Source organism: Trichechus manatus, unplaced genomic scaffold (genome assembly GCF_000243295.1).
Source record: "Trichechus manatus latirostris isolate Lorelei unplaced genomic scaffold, TriManLat1.0 scaffold00007, whole genome shotgun sequence".
Lineage (NCBI taxonomy): Eukaryota > Metazoa > Chordata > Mammalia > Sirenia > Trichechidae > Trichechus > Trichechus manatus.
In genome coordinates, this window is record NW_004443943.1 from 21282440 (window position 1) to 21301667 (window position 19228).

Genomic DNA, 19228 nt, shown 5'->3' on the forward strand with positions numbered 1-19228 from the left:
CCTCTGTTGTGATCCTGGTCAGAGCAGTCAGTGGTGGTAGCCGGGCACCATCTAGCTGTACTGGACTCAGTCTGGTGGAGGCCTTGGTAGCTGTGGGATAAAGCCCAATTTTATCGCATTGTTTTTTATGGATCATGCTTGTGGTGTCATATCTAAGAATTTTTTTGCTTAAACTAAAGTCACAAAGATTTTCTCCCATGCTTAGTTTATTGATTTGAGATCTTTGTTTTTTCTTTTTTTTTTTATTGTAGTAAAAAATATGTAAGAAAACATTTGCCAGTGCAACAGTTTTTACGTGTATAATTCAGTGACGTTGATTACATTCATCATGTTGTACAACCATCACCACTATCCTTTTCCAGATTATTCCACCACCATTAACAGAAACTCAGAGCCCCTAAGCAATGATTCCACGTTTCTCTCTCCCTTCCATCTCTGGTAACCACTAATAAACTTTGGTCTTTATACATTTGCCTATTTCATATAAATGGGATCATACAATATTTGTCCTTTTGTGACTGACTTACCTCACTCAGCATAACGATTTCAAGGCTCATCCGTGCTGTAGCATGTATCAGGACTTCATTTTTCTTTATGGCTGAATAATATTCCATTGTACGTATATACCACATTTTGTTTATTCATTCGTGTGTTGATAAACACTTAGGTTGTTTCTATCTTTTGGCTGTTTTGAATAGTGCTGCAGTGAACATTGATGCTTCTGTTTGTGTTCCTGCTTTCAACTCTTTTCGGTATATACCTAGGATTGGGATTGCTGGGTTTGTGGTATTTCCATGTTAAACTTTTTGAGGAACCACCAAAGTTTTCCACAGTGACTTTACCATTTGCATTCCTGTCAGCAATGGATGAGGGTTCCAGTTTTTCCACATTCTTGCCAACACTTATTATTTTCCATTTTTTGATCATCATTCTATTGGGAGTGAGGTGATATAGCATTGTGATTTTGATTTGCATCTCCCAATTGACTAATGGTGGGAGAAAGATATGGCAGTCTGCTTCCATAAAGATTACAGCCTTAGAATATCCCTATAGGCAATTCTGTTCTGTCCTGTAGGGTTGCTATGAGTTGGAATAGACTTGATGGCAATGAGTTTGGTTTTTTTGGTTAATGACTAATGACATTGAGCATCTTTTCATGTGCTTGTTGGCCATTTGTATATTCTCTATAGTGGAATGTCCATTCAAGTCCTTTGTATGTTTTTTGATTGGGTTATTTATTTGTCTTTTTGTTGTTAAGTTGTAGAGGTTCCTTATATATTCTGGATATTAAACCTTTATCAGATATATGCTTCCTCCAAATTTTCTCTCAGTGTGTAGGTTGTCTTTTCACTTTGTTGACAAAGTCCTTTGATGAACAAAAGTTTTTAGTTTTTATGAGGTCCCAATTATCTATTTTATCTTTTGCTGTTTGTGTTTTTTTCTTATATCAGCATATAAAGCTATAAATTTTTTTCTAAGCATTGCTTTACCTGATCCCATAAGTTTTGTTATATTGTGTTTTCATTTTCATTCAGTTGAAATTATTTTCTAATTTCCCTTGTGATTTTTTGTTTGACCCATGTGTTATTTAGAAAAATGTGTGTTGGTTAATTTCTGAATATTTTTGGATTTCCAAATTTACTTTTTTTTTTTCTTTTTAATTTATTCAGTTGTAACCAGAGAACACACTTTGTATGATTTCAGTCCTTTAAAATTTACTGAGATTTGATTTTTGGTCTAGCATATGTTCTGTCCTAGAGAATGTTCTAATTAGTCTAATAATCTTTTACTAATGAGTTTAATCCATTTAAATATATTATGATTACGGATACATGTTTACTTTTTATGTACTATCTATTTGCTTTATATTTATTAAGAATTTGTCTCCTTCCTTGTCTTTTTATTTAAAAACTTAATTGACTGGTTTGCTTTTTCTTTTTATATTTATTTTCTTATCCTTTGGGGAAAAAAACAAGAAACTGTCCTGGTTTTAAAGTTGTACATTTTATTTCTGTTATTCTAATGGACACTCTTGAAGTTTTACCATGAATGCTTAAAGTCTAAAGTTAAAATCTTAAAGTGTTAGCCTTGAAATAATATGTAAGAACCTTAGAATGCTTAACTCTAATATCCCCTCTACCTTTACCTTTCATACTATTTTTGTCCAGTATTTTAGTTTTCTTCTCTTTTAATCTCACAGACATTTTGTTTATCATTAGACATCCTGTTTATCTTTATTTCATACAGAATTTTTTTTTTTTGAGGGTGATATCATAGGAGAAATTTAAAAAAATTTTTTTTAAAATTGTACTTTAGATAAAGGTTTATAGAACAAATAGTTTCTCATTTAGCAGTTAGTACACATACTGTTTTATGACATTGGTTAACAACCCTACGACATGTCAACACTCTCCCTTCTCCACGTTGGGTTCCCTATTACCAGTTTTCTTGCCCCCTCTTGTCATCTAGTCCTTGCCCCTGGGCTGGTGTGCCCCTTTAGTCTTGTTTTATGGGCCTGTCTAATCTTTGGCTGAAGGGTAAACCTCAGGAGTGACTTCATTACTAAGCTGAAAGAGTGTTGGGGGGCCATACTCTCAGGGTTTCTCCAGTCTCTGTCAGGCCAGTAAGTCTGGTCTTTTTTTGTGAGTTAGAACTTTGTTCTACATTTTTCTTCAGCTCTGTCCAGGACCCTCTATTGTGACCCTGTCAGAGCAGTTGGTGGTGGTAGCCGAGCACCATCTAGTTGTACTGGACTCAGTCTGGTGGAGGCCATGGTAGTTGTGATCCATTAGTCCTTTGGACTAATCTTTCCCTTGTGTCTTTAGTTTTCTTCATTCTCCCTTGGTCCCAAAGGGGTGAGACCAGTGGAGTATCTTAGATGGCTGCTGATAAGCTTTTAAGACCCTAGACGCTACTCACCAAAGTAGATTGTAGAACATTTTCTTTATAAACTATGTTATGCAATTGAGCTAGATGTTCCCAGAGACCAAGGTCCCCACAGCTTATACAGAATTCTTGCTTAGACTTACCTCTGCTTCACTTTTCCGCCTACCATTCTATCTTGTGTCTTAGGCCTTTCTTTTGGGACAATTTCCCTTCTTTCTGAAGTATATTTTTTGAAAGTTCCTTTAGTATAAGTCTATTGATAGTACATTCTCTGTTTTTGTTAAAATTTTCTTATTTTTGAATGATAGTTTTGCTTGGTACATAATTCTAGGTTGATAGTTATTGTCTCTCAGTATGCTAAAGATATTCCATTGTCTGCAGGTTTCTGTTGTTGCTATTGAGAAGTCTCTGTCAGTCTAATCTCATTCCTTTAAAATTGATCCATCATTTATCTCCAGCTGCTTTTTAATATTCTTTGTGTTTGTGTTCCTCACTATTATAGTGTCTCCAAATGTGGCTGTCCTGATAAGTTTGACTGATGAGTCATCAGTTCTGGAAAATTCTTAGCATTATCTCCTAATACATTACCTCTCTAACATTGTCTATTTTCTCCTTCTAAGACTTTGATTAGAAATGTTTAGATCTTTACATTCTATATTGAGCATCTCTTATTCTCTAATTAATATTATCTCTCTGGTGTATTCTATGCTGTATTTTTTCAGTACTATCTTTCAGTCCCCAGTTCTCTCTTCAACTGTATTTAAACTACTGTTTTATCAATTTATAGGCAGTCCCTGGATTATGAATGAGTTCCATTCCTAAGTCTGTCTTTAAGTAGAATTTGTAGGTATGGTTCGTATCTAACATCAGTTGGTCAAATGTTTGTCTTAGTATACAGTATATAGTGTACCTTTCTATGCATAAAAACATTAAAGAAACACTTCCAGATAGACTAAAACATCTTTGACATAATAATACAGTAATAATAATAATGTTTTGATGTGCGTCACAATCTAGTGCCCGTTCGTTGTGAAGAACCATTGTATGTACCTTGAATTTTTAATATGATAGGTTTTACAGGGGTTGGTTTGTAACTATGGGTTGTACATAAGTTGAATGTTTGTAACCTGGGGACTGTCTGTATTGAGTTTTTATTTCAAGAATTTGAAGAATTTCAAGAGTTTCTTGTTTCTAAATTTTCTTCTTGCTATGTTTTCATCTTTCTAGTCATTGTTGATTTTTTTTTTTTTGCTCTTTTTTTTTTATCTTTTTTGCTTTCAACATTTCATAAGCATTCTGTGATCTATCTGGTAATTTTTATTTTAGAAATACTTAAGAGACCTACTCTATTGTGGTGATTTATTTACTGTTAAATGTGTATTTGGTGATCTATGATGAGAACTTATTATTTTGTGGAAAAACTGGAAGCTGAAATTCAGAGTCCTTTTCTCCTAAAAAGCACCATCCGATAGAAGTTTCTGTGATGATGAGAATGTTCCATATCTGCACTATTTAATATGGTAGCCAGTAGCTAAATACGGCTCGTAAACACTTGAAATGTGGAGCACAGCTCAGTGGGAACCCTCTAGGGTCAATCAGGCCTTATGGAATCTACAGAGGGAACCCTTTGGGGTACAGGTCAGTCATGTGGGGACTTGCAGAGGAAGTGTGGCTTGGTGGAAACCCTCTGGGGTACAGGTGGGCTGAGTGGGGCTTGCAGAGGGAATTGGGGTACTGGTGCTGGCAGGAAGCCTTTGAGGCACTAGTATCCATATCGGGAGGGCCATGGGGAGGTTATCTCCAAGCCGAGGCTGTTTGTGACAAGTGACTGCATGTTCTGGGCACATGTCTGAGCAGAGTTCCACTGGATGTGCTCACATCCATTCCACTGACCCACTGTGCAACAGCTGGAAACTGCAGGAGAGTCCCTTCTTCCTGCAATGCCCTGTGTTGAGAAAGCTTAACTTACATGCTCATTTTAAAAGAGAAACGTTTAATAGAATTCCATCTGTTATCACACAGCATATATTGATGAGTGAATTTGGAGCTAAGAGGCAATAAATTGGAAAGTGGTACACAAGATAAAAAACACTGTTTAAATTAATAGGCCATCCTTTGAGGTTGAAATTTTTATAAGTATTCTTGGTCCTTAGTATAGTCATTATTGAAAACCTCCAACTTAGAGATCTTAGGAAGTAGAAAATTAAGTTGTTATATTTTGTCTTTTAGATGAAACCTCCAGGGTGCCCTAAATAGAAGTTACTCTAGATTGTCGTCTGTTTTCTTCCATCGCACACTCAAGGAGATATATGTTTCTTTTCTTTTTTATAGATTACCCCATATTCTTCCTTTAGATCCATCTTTTGTAGGAGTCCATACATACCCTTCTAAACTTGAAGACAGCCTTAACATTATGCATTAAAAGCTTATTTCCTCGTTATCACTATGCTTTTAAGAACAGATATGTTTGTATGCCATTTTGAGTGCAGGATAAACTTAGATATTTAGGACTTCAGATAATTTGCAATGGTTTGTAACTGTATATGCAAATTAAAAATCTCCTTAATGTCCATTTATAAAGGATTGATATTCAATTGGATTCATTAGCATCTTATCTAATTGGTCCGTGACACAATGCCTTAGTCATTGTATTGATGGATGCATATTTTGAATATCCACTCTGCTTCCTTGTGCAGTAGGTACTTGATTTGGTTCATTAGAGCATGGATATAAGATAACATCCTTGACCCTTTGCAGAATTTTTAGATTTTTCAGTAAGAGATACTTTCTTGCTTGGTTATAGATTGACTCTTTTGCAGGAAGCTTTCCTGTACGTAGCCTGTGCTAGGAAAAACAATTTACATATACACATGTTCTAACAACAGAAAATCAGTAGGTACGCTTTATTACAAACAATAACAAATTATTAGTGAAACAGTTATTACTGAAATATTTTTCCAAATATCGTATTATTTGATCCTTTCACTATTTTACATAGGTTCTTTAACATTTTTGTTGTAAAATTCTTGGCTTTTTTTGTACAGTCAATTCTCTGTATTCTGTAGCTGATTCAAAGCAAATATTTACATTGTTTACAGTTGTCATCCTTCTCCCAGTTTGTTTATCTCTTTAGTGCTTTGTTGATTCTTCCAATACTTCTGTGTAAGCCAGGTATTCTTAATTGAATTTTTTGTTAATTTAAGTAATAGTCAATAGTAGAAATAATTTTATTTAAAGATATTTTGTATTTGTTTTGGGAATAAACATACTTTAAAAATTACTGTTAAATAGCTCTCTGGTTACAAAAAAACACAATTCATATAACTTTTCTGTGTTTCAGAAACCTTTTTCCGAAAAGGACAAAGGAACTCAAATCAGTTGCCCATAGTGCTCCTGGTTGGAAATTATTTGGTAAAGTCCCTCCCAGAGAGAATCTTCAGAGAACTTCCAAAATCATTCAGCAGGTAAGTACTGATATAGCCATGTAGTTTGTTTTATCTTTTCAAGCATTCTTTTCTTGATAATTAACCATATCCTAGTATTATTCTTATTTTTCTAGATACAAACTTTTGGGATTATAGATACTTATAGTAGCTTTTTAAATTTTTTTATTTTAAACAGGCCATATATTTTCAGTTACCTTTTATGGTTTTGAAAAGTTCTTTAAAGTAATAAAACTTTGATTTTCTTTCCCAGTTGTTTTTTGGATACCTTTTTTTTTTTGGTTTCACTTAGCTAATCACTCTCGCCACATACTTTGACTGCCAACTAAATATGGTAGCATTTGCCAGTAGCACAGATTTTATGGGGTTAGTAGTTATGAGCTGATGAAACAGTAGATAGCAAAAACAGTAAATTATGAGGTTGAACTTTTTCCTTTGTCACTTCTCTGATGTTCTGCCTAAACCAAGGACTTCAAGGCTGGGTACATAATCCATTTCTACTAGTTTAGGATCCAGTTCTTCTGATGGTTGCATTAATGTCTGTATCATTGAATTCTCAAGCATTTCAGATCTTATTTGACCTAAGAGCTTGTGCTCCTTAGTACTGGGAGATCAGTGAGACTGGAAAGTAGTGAGACTGGATCGATTTGCAGTGTTTTTAAGTTCAGAGAAGTTGTTGTTCAGAAGGAGGTATACAATGAACTTATTCATATTTCTTTCTTTCCCAGTAGTAGTTTGTCAGATTTAACACAACTGACATTTATAAAAAAGTATCATATTAAGGCAGTAATCATCATCCAAATTGGAAAAAATATCTTTCCTTTAAGGATTCAATAGTGTTGTTTTCATTGCTAAAAAAGCTAAAAACAACAATAAAAACTGGCCTTTCCCAAGTAATATAGGAAAATGATGTTTAGATCTTTAAAAACTTTTATTGCAGTTAATTTTACTTACAAGTAATTAAGTTTTTAATAGTTTTTAAAGCTGCTGGGATTAAAACAATAGTGCCTAGGCACCCTGGTGTGCTGCAGCTAACACACCGGGGCATCATAAAAAACCAAAGCCAAATCCATTGCCATCAAGTTGATTCTGACTCATAGTGACCCTATGGGAGAGAGTAGAACTGCCATAGGGTTTTCATGGCTGTAATTGTTATGGAAGCAGACTGCCACATCTTTCACCCACGGAGCGGCTGGTGGGTTCCAACCGCTGACCTTTTGGTTAGCAGCTGAGCGCTTAACCACTGTGCCACCAGAGCTCCTTAACACACAGGGGCACCATAGGATTATTTAAAAAATTTGAGGCAAAGACAGTGATACTCCACATCTGTCGGGTACCTTGCAGACTGTAAACTTGAAGTAGTACACAGTTTCAACATTAGATGGCAGTCTGTTCTCTTCTGTGACATATCTTTGTGAATCTGGGTTTTCTGAGGTTGCTGTGATAAAAATCAGATACTGTGCAAAAAATCAGTGTGGAATAGGAAATGAGGGTGGTGGTGTCCTATCTGATTTCAAGGTTTGAGAAAACTGTACAGTGCCCAACAGGTATACATGCCCAATTACGAGTTAGTTGTGTGTGTGTTTTAAGAATAAAACTTTTTCCTTCAATTCATGTGTCTTATTTTTTCAAATGGTTACTAAGTGTAAGGACATAAATTGTTATTAAACTGGACATAACTACTTATTAAAAAGAACTCTTAGGTATTTGTTTTGGTCTAGGTAGTGCCATAAAAAGATTACTGAGGCACTAAGGGCACTATTAACCAAGAAAGTTGGGGAGCCTCTGCTATAGTGACATCTTAAATTTTAGTTCCTCTTTTTTGGTAAAGTCTGAAAGTAACTTCTCTTGGCTAGTTTTTCCAGAAGACCAAGTTTGCCCTCTAGAGGCAAAACAGAGGTCTTGTTATTGAAGGTTTTGACTACAGGTGTTCTTGACTTTATTGTGAAAACCAGTTGCTGTTGAATTGATTCTGACTCGGCGACCCTATGTATGTTAGAGTAGAACTGTGCTCCATACAGTTTTCAGTGGCTGAATTTTTGGAAGTAGGTCACTAAGCCTTCTTCTGAGATGGACTTGAACCTCTGGGTAGACTTGAACCTACAACCTTTTGGTTAGTAGCAGAGCACGTTAACCATTTGTACCATCCAGGGACTCTGATTTTATGGTAATTTACCTTAAATATGCATACATTTTTATATTTTTATGCAAACTAACTTTCTGTGATGTTTTCCTACTGTAGGTCTCTTAAATAAATTACTGGTTGACTAGTTACATGTTTTCTGGTATGTTATATGTCCTTAATCTGTTCTATTTATTTTGGAAAGCAAAGGCCTTACATTCTCTCTCTCTCTTTTTCTATACTATGTGAAAATTAGATGAGTGGTCAGGGAAAGAACAACTCTTATTCGCGTATGGAAAGAAGAGCGGAGTTGAAATGGAATTGCTGTCCTCCACAGCCCCATCTTTGGCCCTTTGCAAATGATGATTTCCCCCGGCACATCTTTTAATTTCTGAGCTTTCCAGCTATTGTAGATGCTGTTGTGTATTTTGGTGCCTTCCTTGTGGTTCTGTTTGTTTTCTTGGAGGTGTGACGGATAGACAAGTCATTGTTCCTCTAACACTTTTTCCACCCTCATATTTGTGTATCTCTTCATGTGATGGAACATTTTCTGCCTCTTTCTTTCTGCTTTCTCTTTTCCTGCTTCTGTGTGTGTCCTCTACTCCCCATTTGTCTGACTATGCTGTCCTCTTCCCTGCGATTGTCATTTTTCAAAGTGGGCGTGACTTTCTTCTCTTTATAGTAATGGTAAATTTATAACTTCATATCTCTCTTCCAACTTGAAAACATTTTTCACAGCCCTGATTTTAAAACTCCTTGAGATATTACAAATATAAAAGTGTGTTTGAGTTCCTTTACAAAGTACTTCTCTCAAATGGATGTTATGTTTGGAATCAGAAATTAAAAATGAAGATGTTACCAGTAAAGCAATGAAGAATGTTAAGATACATCTGGCATGTTTCAGGATAGAGTCTTTAAGCTATTATGGCTGTAGAAAATGAAAGTAACTACGTAATTCAAATGTAAAACTGCCTGGAAAAGTATGGCAGTGCTAAAAATACTAAGGTAAAAATACCTTTGAGCTTTCTAAAGATGTCTCCCTTGCTTTTTTGAGTGGCAAAACAGTATAAGATTTACTAGGAGATCGGAGTAGTAGTAATATTGCATTAGATAATTATCTTTTTAAAGCCTGAGTATAATTATATTACTGGGCCCGAATTCTTTTTCTTTTTCTTTTTCTTTTTTTTTTAATGGAGCAGTATCTCTCAGATTATAAACTAAGTAAATGGGAAAGTAAGGTTTGATTTGTAAACTTTTCTCGATTAATTATTATAATCTATAAATTATAACTCATATTTTAACACGATTATATTCTCCTTATAAAAAATAAAATGTTATAGGAGGATATATCTCATTTCATTTTCCCTTCACATTTTTAGGCCTTTTAAAATGTATTTGTGGATATTTCAACCTGTGGAAAACACATATAATTATATTTTTGTGTATGCATTTTTACATATGTAGTGTTACAATTTTTTTGCAATTTCAAGAATAAAATGTTCATATATGTGAACATATATATATATACATATATATATGCATATATACACACACAGACACACACACATATATGTATGCTGATGAGGAACCTGTATATAGACCAAGAGGCAGTCGTTCGAACAGAACAGGGGGAGACTGCGTGGTTTAAAATCAGGAAGGGTGTGCGTCAGGGTTGTATCCTTTCACCATACTTAGTCAGTCCGTATGCTGGGCAGATAATCCCAGAAACTGGACTATATGAAGAAGTACGCAGCATCAGGATTGGAGGAAGACACATTAACAACCTGTGATACGCAGATAACACCCCCTTGCTTGCTGAAAGCGAAGAGGACTTAGAAACACTTACTGATGAAGATCAAAGACTATAGCCTTCTGTATGGATTACACCTCAACATCAAGAAAACAAAAATTCTCACAACTGGACCAGTAAGCAACGTCATGATAAACGAAGAAAAGATTGAAGTTGTCAAGGATTTCATTTTACTTGGATCCTCAGTCAACGCCCATGGAAGCAGTGGTCAGGAAATCAAACAACATATTGCATTGGGCAGATCTGCTGCAAAAGACCTCTTTAAAGTATTGAAAAGCAAAGAGTCACTTAGAGGACTAAGGTGTGCCTGACCCAAACCATGGTCTTTTCAGTCACCTCATATGCATGTGAAAGCTGGACAATGAATAAGGAAGACTGAAGAAGAATTGATGCATTTGAATTATGGTGTTGGTGAAGAATATTGAATATACCATGGACTGCCAGAAGAATGAATAAATATGTCTCGAAAGATGTACAGCCAGAATGCTCCTTGGAAGTGAGGATGGTGAGATGTCATCTCACGTACTTTGGATATGTTTTCAGGAGGGACCAGTCCTTGGAGAAGGACATCATGCTTGGTAGAGGGTCATCGAAAAAGAGGAGGACCCTCAACAAGATGGACTGACAGAGTAACTGCAACAATGGGCTTACACATAGCAATGATTGTGAGGATGATGCAGGACCAGGTATTGTTTCATTCTGTTGTACATAGGTTCTCTATGAGTCGGAACCGACTCGACAGCATCTAACAACAACATATATATACACGTACATACATAATTTAACCTTACATGTTTTGCACCTACAGATTTTCAGAGATAAACGAAGTTTGTAAGTGAAAGATACCTGTAGGTTAAATTTTTTTAAAAAATTTTATTCCTATAGTAGATTTTATTGAAGGTTTGATAAATTTTGGTGCTTTTTGTGTTAGCAGTAAAGACACATAAAATCATTTTAGGATAATAGCAAAGCCAAACTAACCCAAGTTCAGCATTTAACCTGATGATCAATTCCCAAATCACAAGAATATTCATAGTATTATTTTATGAGGATTATTACATGTGTTCTCTTGCAGGTGTGAAATTCCTACTTGTGGCCTTTGAACCCGTTGGTGAGCCATGTTCAAAATTGCATCTATTATAAAAAGCATTTCAGTTATATTGCAGTTCAGTTGACCTAGGTTTTTTGGTTTTTCTAAAATAATAGGCTAAAGTTCTAATGCAGCTAAGTAGTTTTTCGTACCTCCAGACTAAGTGACGATTATTCCAAATGAGCCATGTTATGTATAATTGTAACATGATTGCATACTAGATTGAATATATCCTATTTATGTAAAACTGACAATCTCTCAATAGAAAGTGATCTTTTTTCTGCTAGGACTGTTTTTATGCTGGCATCTTTAATGTGAAAGTATGTTATAGTATTTAGGTGATGATTCAGGTTTTTCAACAACAATCGTCATTTTCTGAGTGAAGTTTTAGTTGACTAGTTGAATCACTTTCTGAAACTTTAGATAGATAAGACAAAAAAATTTTTTTAAGACATTGATTTCTTAATCTGAGCCTTTCAGATTGTCTAACAGTTTAATAGGTCATTCTCCTCAGTTAAGCCTTTCCTTTTGAGATTTTTTACCATAGGAATGAACAATAACATTATAGAAAGGACCAGAATATCTGTGTTTTGTGAGCACTGTTTAAATATACAACACTGTGAACGTGTTTTCTGGTTACTATAAATTGGTGTGTATAACATTAGACCCTTTGAACAGTTTGCTGGTTTTAATTATGCTTAAATAAAGATATCCTTGGTGTAAAATTTGGCTGAGTACTGCAAAATAAACTCATTCCTTCATCACTGCTAAATTGTGGAGGGGCTGAGCTATGTTGAAAATTTATTTTTGAAATTATTTACGCTTAAAATTATTTCACCTTTGCATTTTTAAAAATCTTATTTAATGTATTGTCACCTTTAAGAGGTAGTGAATAACTCCCTTTCCAGGTGCATGTGTATTGTTTATTTAAAGTTAATGATCAATTATTATGTGTTTTGTATGTGTGAATAAATGGATTTCATGTAACTTCATTTGTATGGTCTGAAGATTGAGAGAGGAACTCATAAAAGCTCAGGACCTGAGCATCTGGGAGAGGGGAGAAGTATGAGCCTCAAGAGAGAAGGTTAAATTAGTTAAAGAAAATGTAAAGACTTAAAACAAGTTCTTACAAATTAGACAGGGTAGAATTTGGGGAGAATTTTTTTTTCCTGTTACCAGAGACCAACTTAGAAAGGGGTTGTGCTTTGAAAAATACTCAAAAGAACCTGTTATTTGATTACATGAATACAGTTTGAGTATTAAAATTATATTAAAAGTTTTATTCATTCTCTCTCGGACTTGTATATTATGTTTTAAATTAGAGTAAACAAACAAAATTGTGCTAATAATTTTGCCAAAATAAAGTTTACTGAAATTACCTTCCTATATTCCAGAGGTTTCAATTAAACTTGAATTCTAAGATGGGTTTTATCTCTACTAACTCATAGAATTTTGAAATATAATTTACAATCAGTAGAGGCATCAAAATTGTATAAACCCTGTGTACCCCAAGACTGGTTTCCCTGGCTCTTGCATCAAGTTGTTTAAGAGAGCCCCTTTTATACAGTCTTGAAGTGGTTAGAGATGGCAAAATCGAGAGTTTCTTCTGTTTCTGAAACATTATTCTGGCTCTCTATAAAATGTTCACTATGAAAGCTCAACACATGTAAGTGGGTTTAACATTAGTCCTTTTAAGAGTAGTGTTCCCATTGTCCATGAGGGAGTTATCTCTGAGCCTCCAAGTGGAGCCAGTCAATGTATGTATCAATACTATAGCAATGTAGATATCAGTCTATTTTGACTTATTCCTTGTCTTTGGAAGAGAAGCTCCTATCTACTATTCTCTCTTATCCCCAGTCCCCATATTTTACTTCTTTAGACTCCTGCCACTCTCCCTATGAACCCACAGTTTCATCTTTTCTTACATTTCCATTGTAATTGACCTTCGTTCTAAATGATCTCTTCCAGAATGTAGTAGAATACCATTCTGCCACCAACTTAATGTGTGCCTGATTTAAGCAAACTGTAAGCCTTTTCTTTAGCAGAATTTGAAGGACAAAATTCATGAATTGACCCTAGATTCTTCTCTAAGATTTATTTTTATTTCAATGAATACATAATTTATTCAACAAACATTGACTGTGTATAATACAGTACACATAGTGTTAGGTTCTTGGGATATAAATGAAAATGAGGCCTAGCCTTTGAGCTATTCCGGTATAAATGGGAGTGGAGGTGGTGGTGGTGTTCGTATATAACTATAATATAGTAAGTGCTGTAGTTGAGTTGTGAACAGGGCGTAAGAGTACAGATGAGTGATTAATTCTGCTCCAAGATGACATGTGAGTTGTGTTCTGTAGTACTAGTAGGAGTTCACTAGGTAGACAAGATGGGGAAAGCCAATCCAGATAGAGAAAACTGAAGAGGAAACAGGAATGAGCCACCATGTTTGAGGAATAGTTAATAGGCCAGTATATCAAGGATGCAGGGTAGATGGTGAAGGGTTAGAGAGTTGAATTTTATCCAGAATACTTTTAAATAAGGTAATGAGATATCAAATTCATATATTAGGAAGATAATTCTGGAGACATTATAGAAGCTGGATTAGAGGAGGGTTAGTCTGCAGACAAGAACATTAAGATTTATTGTAGTAGTCTATGATTCTGGTTCCCAAACACAGCGAACTGTTAGAATTACTTAGGGAATATGTTAAAAAATACAGATCCTTTGGCCCTATATATTGAGTTTCTTAATATACATTTTGTGTTTTTCAATTCTTGAGTCCCTAGTTAGTTCTTTTTGAAATCTGCTATACCACTTTTTACCGTTTACAGCTCCCTGCTGAAATTTCAAGCTTTGCCTCTATCTCCTTAAACATAGTAAGTATAGTTATTTCATAGCCTGTGTCTGATAATCCCAATGTCTGGAAATCCCATAGGTCTGTTTATATTACTTATTGTGTCTGCTAATTTTTGCTTGTTGTTCCTTGCCTCTGTGTGTTCCTAGTTATCTTTGCTTGGGTGCTGGGCATAGTAACGTAGAAAACAATTTGAGGGTTAAGATGATACTGTCCTTCAGAAATTTGAATTTATGTCTTTCACGGGCCTAGTGGTATTAGCTATCCAGTTTTTTGGTCCATTTAGATGATGCAAAGCTCAGATGCAGTCTGTTTTGGCCATTTTTCTTATTATTAAGTAAAAATTGATTTTTGATTGTTAAACCAACTTTGCTTTCCTGAGATTAACTCCATTTAGGCACAGTTTTTATCCATTTTATATATTGCCAGATTCGACTTCCTAATATTTTGTTAAGGATTTTTGTTTTTATATTCATGGGGGGTATTGGTTTGTAGTTTTCTTTTAATGTCTGTCTAATTTTGGTACTGGGGATAATGCTGGCATTACTGAATTAATTGGAAATTGTTTCTTCTCTAGTTTCTGAAAGATTGTGTAGAATTGATGTTGTTTCTTTCTTAAATGTTTCGTAGAATTCACTAGTGAAATCATCTAAGTCAGAGTTTCTCAGCCTCAGCTCTACTGACATTTTGGGTCAGATAATTCTTTGTTGTGGGAGGCTATTCTGTGCATTGTAGGATGTGTAGCAGCATCCCTAGCCTCCACACAACAGATGCCATTAGCACACACCCACGCACAGTTGTGGCAACCAGAAATGTCCCTAGACATTTTTTACCCCAGTTGGGAACCACTGATCTAAGCAAAGTCTGGTGAAAGGTCGGTAGCTAGGAGCTTAGAGAGTTGGGTTTTATCTGAAATACTTTTAAAGAGGATGTTGAGACATTTAATGCAAATTCATGTATTAGAAAGATAATTCTGGAGATACTATAGAGACTGAATTAGAAGAGAGTGAGTCTGCTGACAAGGACATAAATTTATTGTAGTAGTCTATGATTGTGGTTCCCAAACACAAGATTATACTTTTATTGTTGTGGAGGAGATTTTAATTATAAGTTTAATTACTTGAATTGATACAGGGCTGCTCAAGTTTTCTTTCTTTTTAAGTTACGGTAACTTGTATCTTCCAAAAGATTTTTACATTTCATCTATGTTGTTAAATTTATTGGAATAAAATTGTTCATAATATTCTCTTTGTTATTCTGCTGGATATGTAGTGATGATCTCTTACATTTATGATGTTGATAATTTGTGTATTCTTTTTCTTTTTTTTGATCAGCTTTACTAAAAGTTTATCAATTGATTTTTTTTTAAGAAACATCTTTTGTTTCACTGATTTTTATCTCTGAAGTTAACTATTTTATTATTTTTGCTCATGCTTTTGGTGTCATATCTTTGAATCCATTGTCAAAAACTAGATCTCAAAGCATTACTCCTATGCTTCGTTCTAAGAGTTTTATAGTTTAATTCTTAAATTTAGGTTTGTGAGATCCATTTTGAGTTAATTTTTATATATGGTGTGGGGTATGAGTCCAATTCATTCTTCCTCATGTGGAGATCTAGTTGTCCCAGTACCATTTATTGAAGAGACCTTTCTTTCCCCATTGGATGGACTTCACACCCTGGTCAAAAATCAGCAGTTAGCCATAGATGTATGGGTTTATTTCTGGACTTGTACCCTGCCATTTTGCTGAAATTATTTATTAGCTCTAGTAGCTTTTTTGTGGATTCTTTGGGGTTTTCTATATATATAGGATCATGTTATCTGCAAATAGGGATAGTTAGACTTCTTCCTTCTCAGTGTGGATAACTGTCATTTCTTTTTCTTGCTCAATTGCTCTGGCTAGTACTTTCAGTACAATATTGAATGGTAGTGGTGAAAACAGGCATCCTTGTCTTGTTCCTGATCTTGAGGGCAAAACTCTCAGTCTCTCTCCATTGAGTAAGATGTTAGCTGTCAGTTTTTCTGTTTATGTAATGGATTACATTGATTGTTTTTCTAATGTTGAACCATCCCTGCATACCTGGTATAAGTCCCACTTGATCAGGGTGAATTAGTTTTTTGATATGTTGCTGAAATTCTATTGGCTTGAATTTTGCTGAGGATTTTTGCGTCAATGTTCATGAGGGATATTGTGGTGTCTTTACCTGGTTTCGGTATCAGGGTTATACTGGCTTTGTAGAATGAGGTTTGGGAGTATTCCATCCTTTTCTATGCTCTGAAATGCCTTTAGTAGAAGTCGTGTTATCTCTTCTCTGAAAGTTTGGTAGAATTCTCCAGTGAAGCCATCCAGGCCAGGGCTTTTTTTTGTTGAGAGTTTTTTAATTACCTTTTCTATCTCTTCTTTTGTTATGGATTTATTTAGTTGTTCTACCTCTGTTTGTGTTAATTTAGGTAGATAGTGAGTTTCTAGAAATTTGTCCATTTCCTCTAGGTTTTCAAATTTGTTAGAGTACAGTTTTTCATAGTAATCTGTTATGATTGTTTTAATTTCAGTTGGGTCTGTTGTGATATCACCCATCTCATTTCTTATTCAGGTTATCTGCTTCCTCTCCTGTTTTTCTTTTGTCAGTTTGGCCAATGGTTTATCAATTTTGTAGATCTTTTCAAAGAACCAGCTTTTGGACTTGTTAACTCTTTCAGTTGTTTTTCTGTTCTCTATTTAATTCTGCTCTAATTCTTATTATTTCCTTCCTTCTGGTGCCTGTGGGCTTCTTCTGCTGCTCTCTTTCTGCTTGTTCCAGTTGTGGGGTTAATGTTTTGATTATGGCCCTTTCGTCTTTTTGGATGTGTGCATTTATTGCTATAAACTTGCCTCTGGGCACTGATTTTTCTGTGTCCAAAGGTTCTGGTAGGATGTGTTTTCATTCTCGTTTGATTCTATGAATTTCTTTATTCCATCCTTCATTTCTTCTATAACCCAGTAGTTTTTGAGCAAGGTGTTGTTCAGTTTCCATGTGTTTGATTTTTTTTCCTTGCTTTTTGTGTTGTTGATTTCCACTTTTATGGCTTTGTGGTCAGAAAAGTTGCTTTGTAATATTTCGATGTTTTGGATTTTGTTAAGGCTTGCTTTATGGCCTAATATGTGGTCTATTCTGGAGGATGTTCCATGTGCGTTGGAAAAGAAAGTATACTTGGCTGCTCTTGGGTACAGTGTTCGGTACATGTCTATGAGATCAAGTTGGTTGATTGTAGCATTTAGCTCTTCCCTGTCTTTGTTGAGCTTCTTTCCGGATGTTCTTTCCTTCACCAAAAGTGGTGTGTTGAAGTCTCCTACTAGTATTGTGGAGCTGTCTCTCTTCAGTGCTGTCAGAGTTTGTTTTATGTTTTTTGGTGCTCTGTCATTGGGTGCGTAAATATTTATTATAGTTATGTTCTCCTGGTGTATTGACCCTTTAATCATTATATAGTGCCCTTCCTTATCCTTTGTGGTGGATTTTACTTTAAAGTCTATTTTGTCAGAGGTTAATATTGCTATTCCTGTTCTTTTTGGAGTGTTGTTTGCTTGATATATTTTTTTCCATCCTTCGAGTTTTAGCTTGTTTGTATCTTTAAGTCTAAGGTGTGTCTCTTGTAGGCAGCATATAGACGGATCATGCTTTTTTATCCAGTCTGCCACTCTCTGTCTCTATATTGGTGCATTAAGTCCGTCTACATTCAGTGTAATTATTGATAGGTATGAGTTTAGTGCTGTCATCCTGATGTCTCCTTTTGTGTGTTGTTCACAGTTTCATTGTTCCCCTTAATTTTCTGTGCTGAGTTGTTTTTCTTTATGTATTTTTTTTTCATCTTTTTCATTGTTGTATATTTTGTGTTTGCTGGGTCTTTATATTTTTCTACTTTATAATTTTGATTTGTAGGATTGTTAGATTCCTTTGTGGTTACCTTAATATTTATTCCTATTTTCCTAAGTTTTCCAGTCTTTCATTTCTTTATATCGCCTTGACTTCCCCTCCATATGAAAAATCAATGTCTGTATTTTTTAAGTCCCTCTTTTTTGTTTTAATGTTGTCCTTTTTTACATATTGATATCTCTGTTTCCCTATTTTCAATGTTTTAGCTTTGATGTATTTTTTACTTCCCTATCTAAGTCACTATCTGGTTGCTCTGTCCTGTGTTCTAGTCTTGTGTTGTTATCTGATGTTATGGATTATCTAACCGTAGGACTGTCTTTAGTATTTCTTGTAATTTTGGTTTGGTTTTTGCAAATTCCCTAAAATTCTGTTTATCTGGAAATGCCCTAATTTCGCCATCATATTTGAGAGACAGTTTTGCTGGATCTATAATTCTTGGCTGGTAGTTTTTTTTCCTTCAAGGCTTTATATATGTCATCCCATTGCCTTCTTGCCTGCATGGTTTCTGCTGAGTAGCCTGAGCTTATTCTGATTGACTGTCCTTTGTAGATGACTTTTTGTTTATCCCTAGCTGCTCTTAAAATTCTCTCTTTATGTTTGGTTTTGGTAAGTTTGATTATAATGTCTTGGTGACTTTCTTTTGGGATCTACCTTATGTGGGGTTCGATGAGCATCTTGGATAGATATCTTCTCATCTTTCATGGTATCAGGGAAGTTTTCTGTCAACAAATCTTCAACAATTTTCTCTGTATTTTCTGTTATCCCTCCCTGTTCTGGTACTCCAGTCATTCGTAGGTTATTTCTCTTGCGAGTCCCACATAACTCTTAGAGTTTCTTCATTCTTTTTAATTCTTTTGTTTGATTTTTCCTCAAATAAGTTGGCATCAAGTGCTTTATCTTCAATGTCACTAATTCTAACTTCTCTTGCCTCAATTCTGCTCTTCTGACTTTCTATTGAGTTTGTTTAATTCTGAAATTTTATTGTTAATCTTCTGGCTTTCTGATTGCTGTCTCTGTGGATTCTTGCAGCCTATTAAATTTGTCATTATGTTCTTGAATAACTTTTTTAAATTCCGCTACTACTTTGTCTGTGTGTTTTTTGGCTGTTTC

General features: G+C 34.9%; 1 protein-coding gene across 1 annotated transcript in view; it reads left to right on the plus strand.

Annotated features, from left to right (window-relative positions):
• TBC1D12 (TBC1 domain family member 12) overlaps positions 1 to 19228 on the plus strand; it is a 143739-nt gene that overhangs the window by 36636 nt on the left and 87875 nt on the right. The window contains exon 2 of the mRNA XM_004369951.3: positions 6227 to 6350. Coding sequence (XP_004370008.1) covers positions 6227 to 6350 — 124 coding nt within the window. The remainder of the gene's footprint in view (positions 1 to 6226; positions 6351 to 19228) is intronic.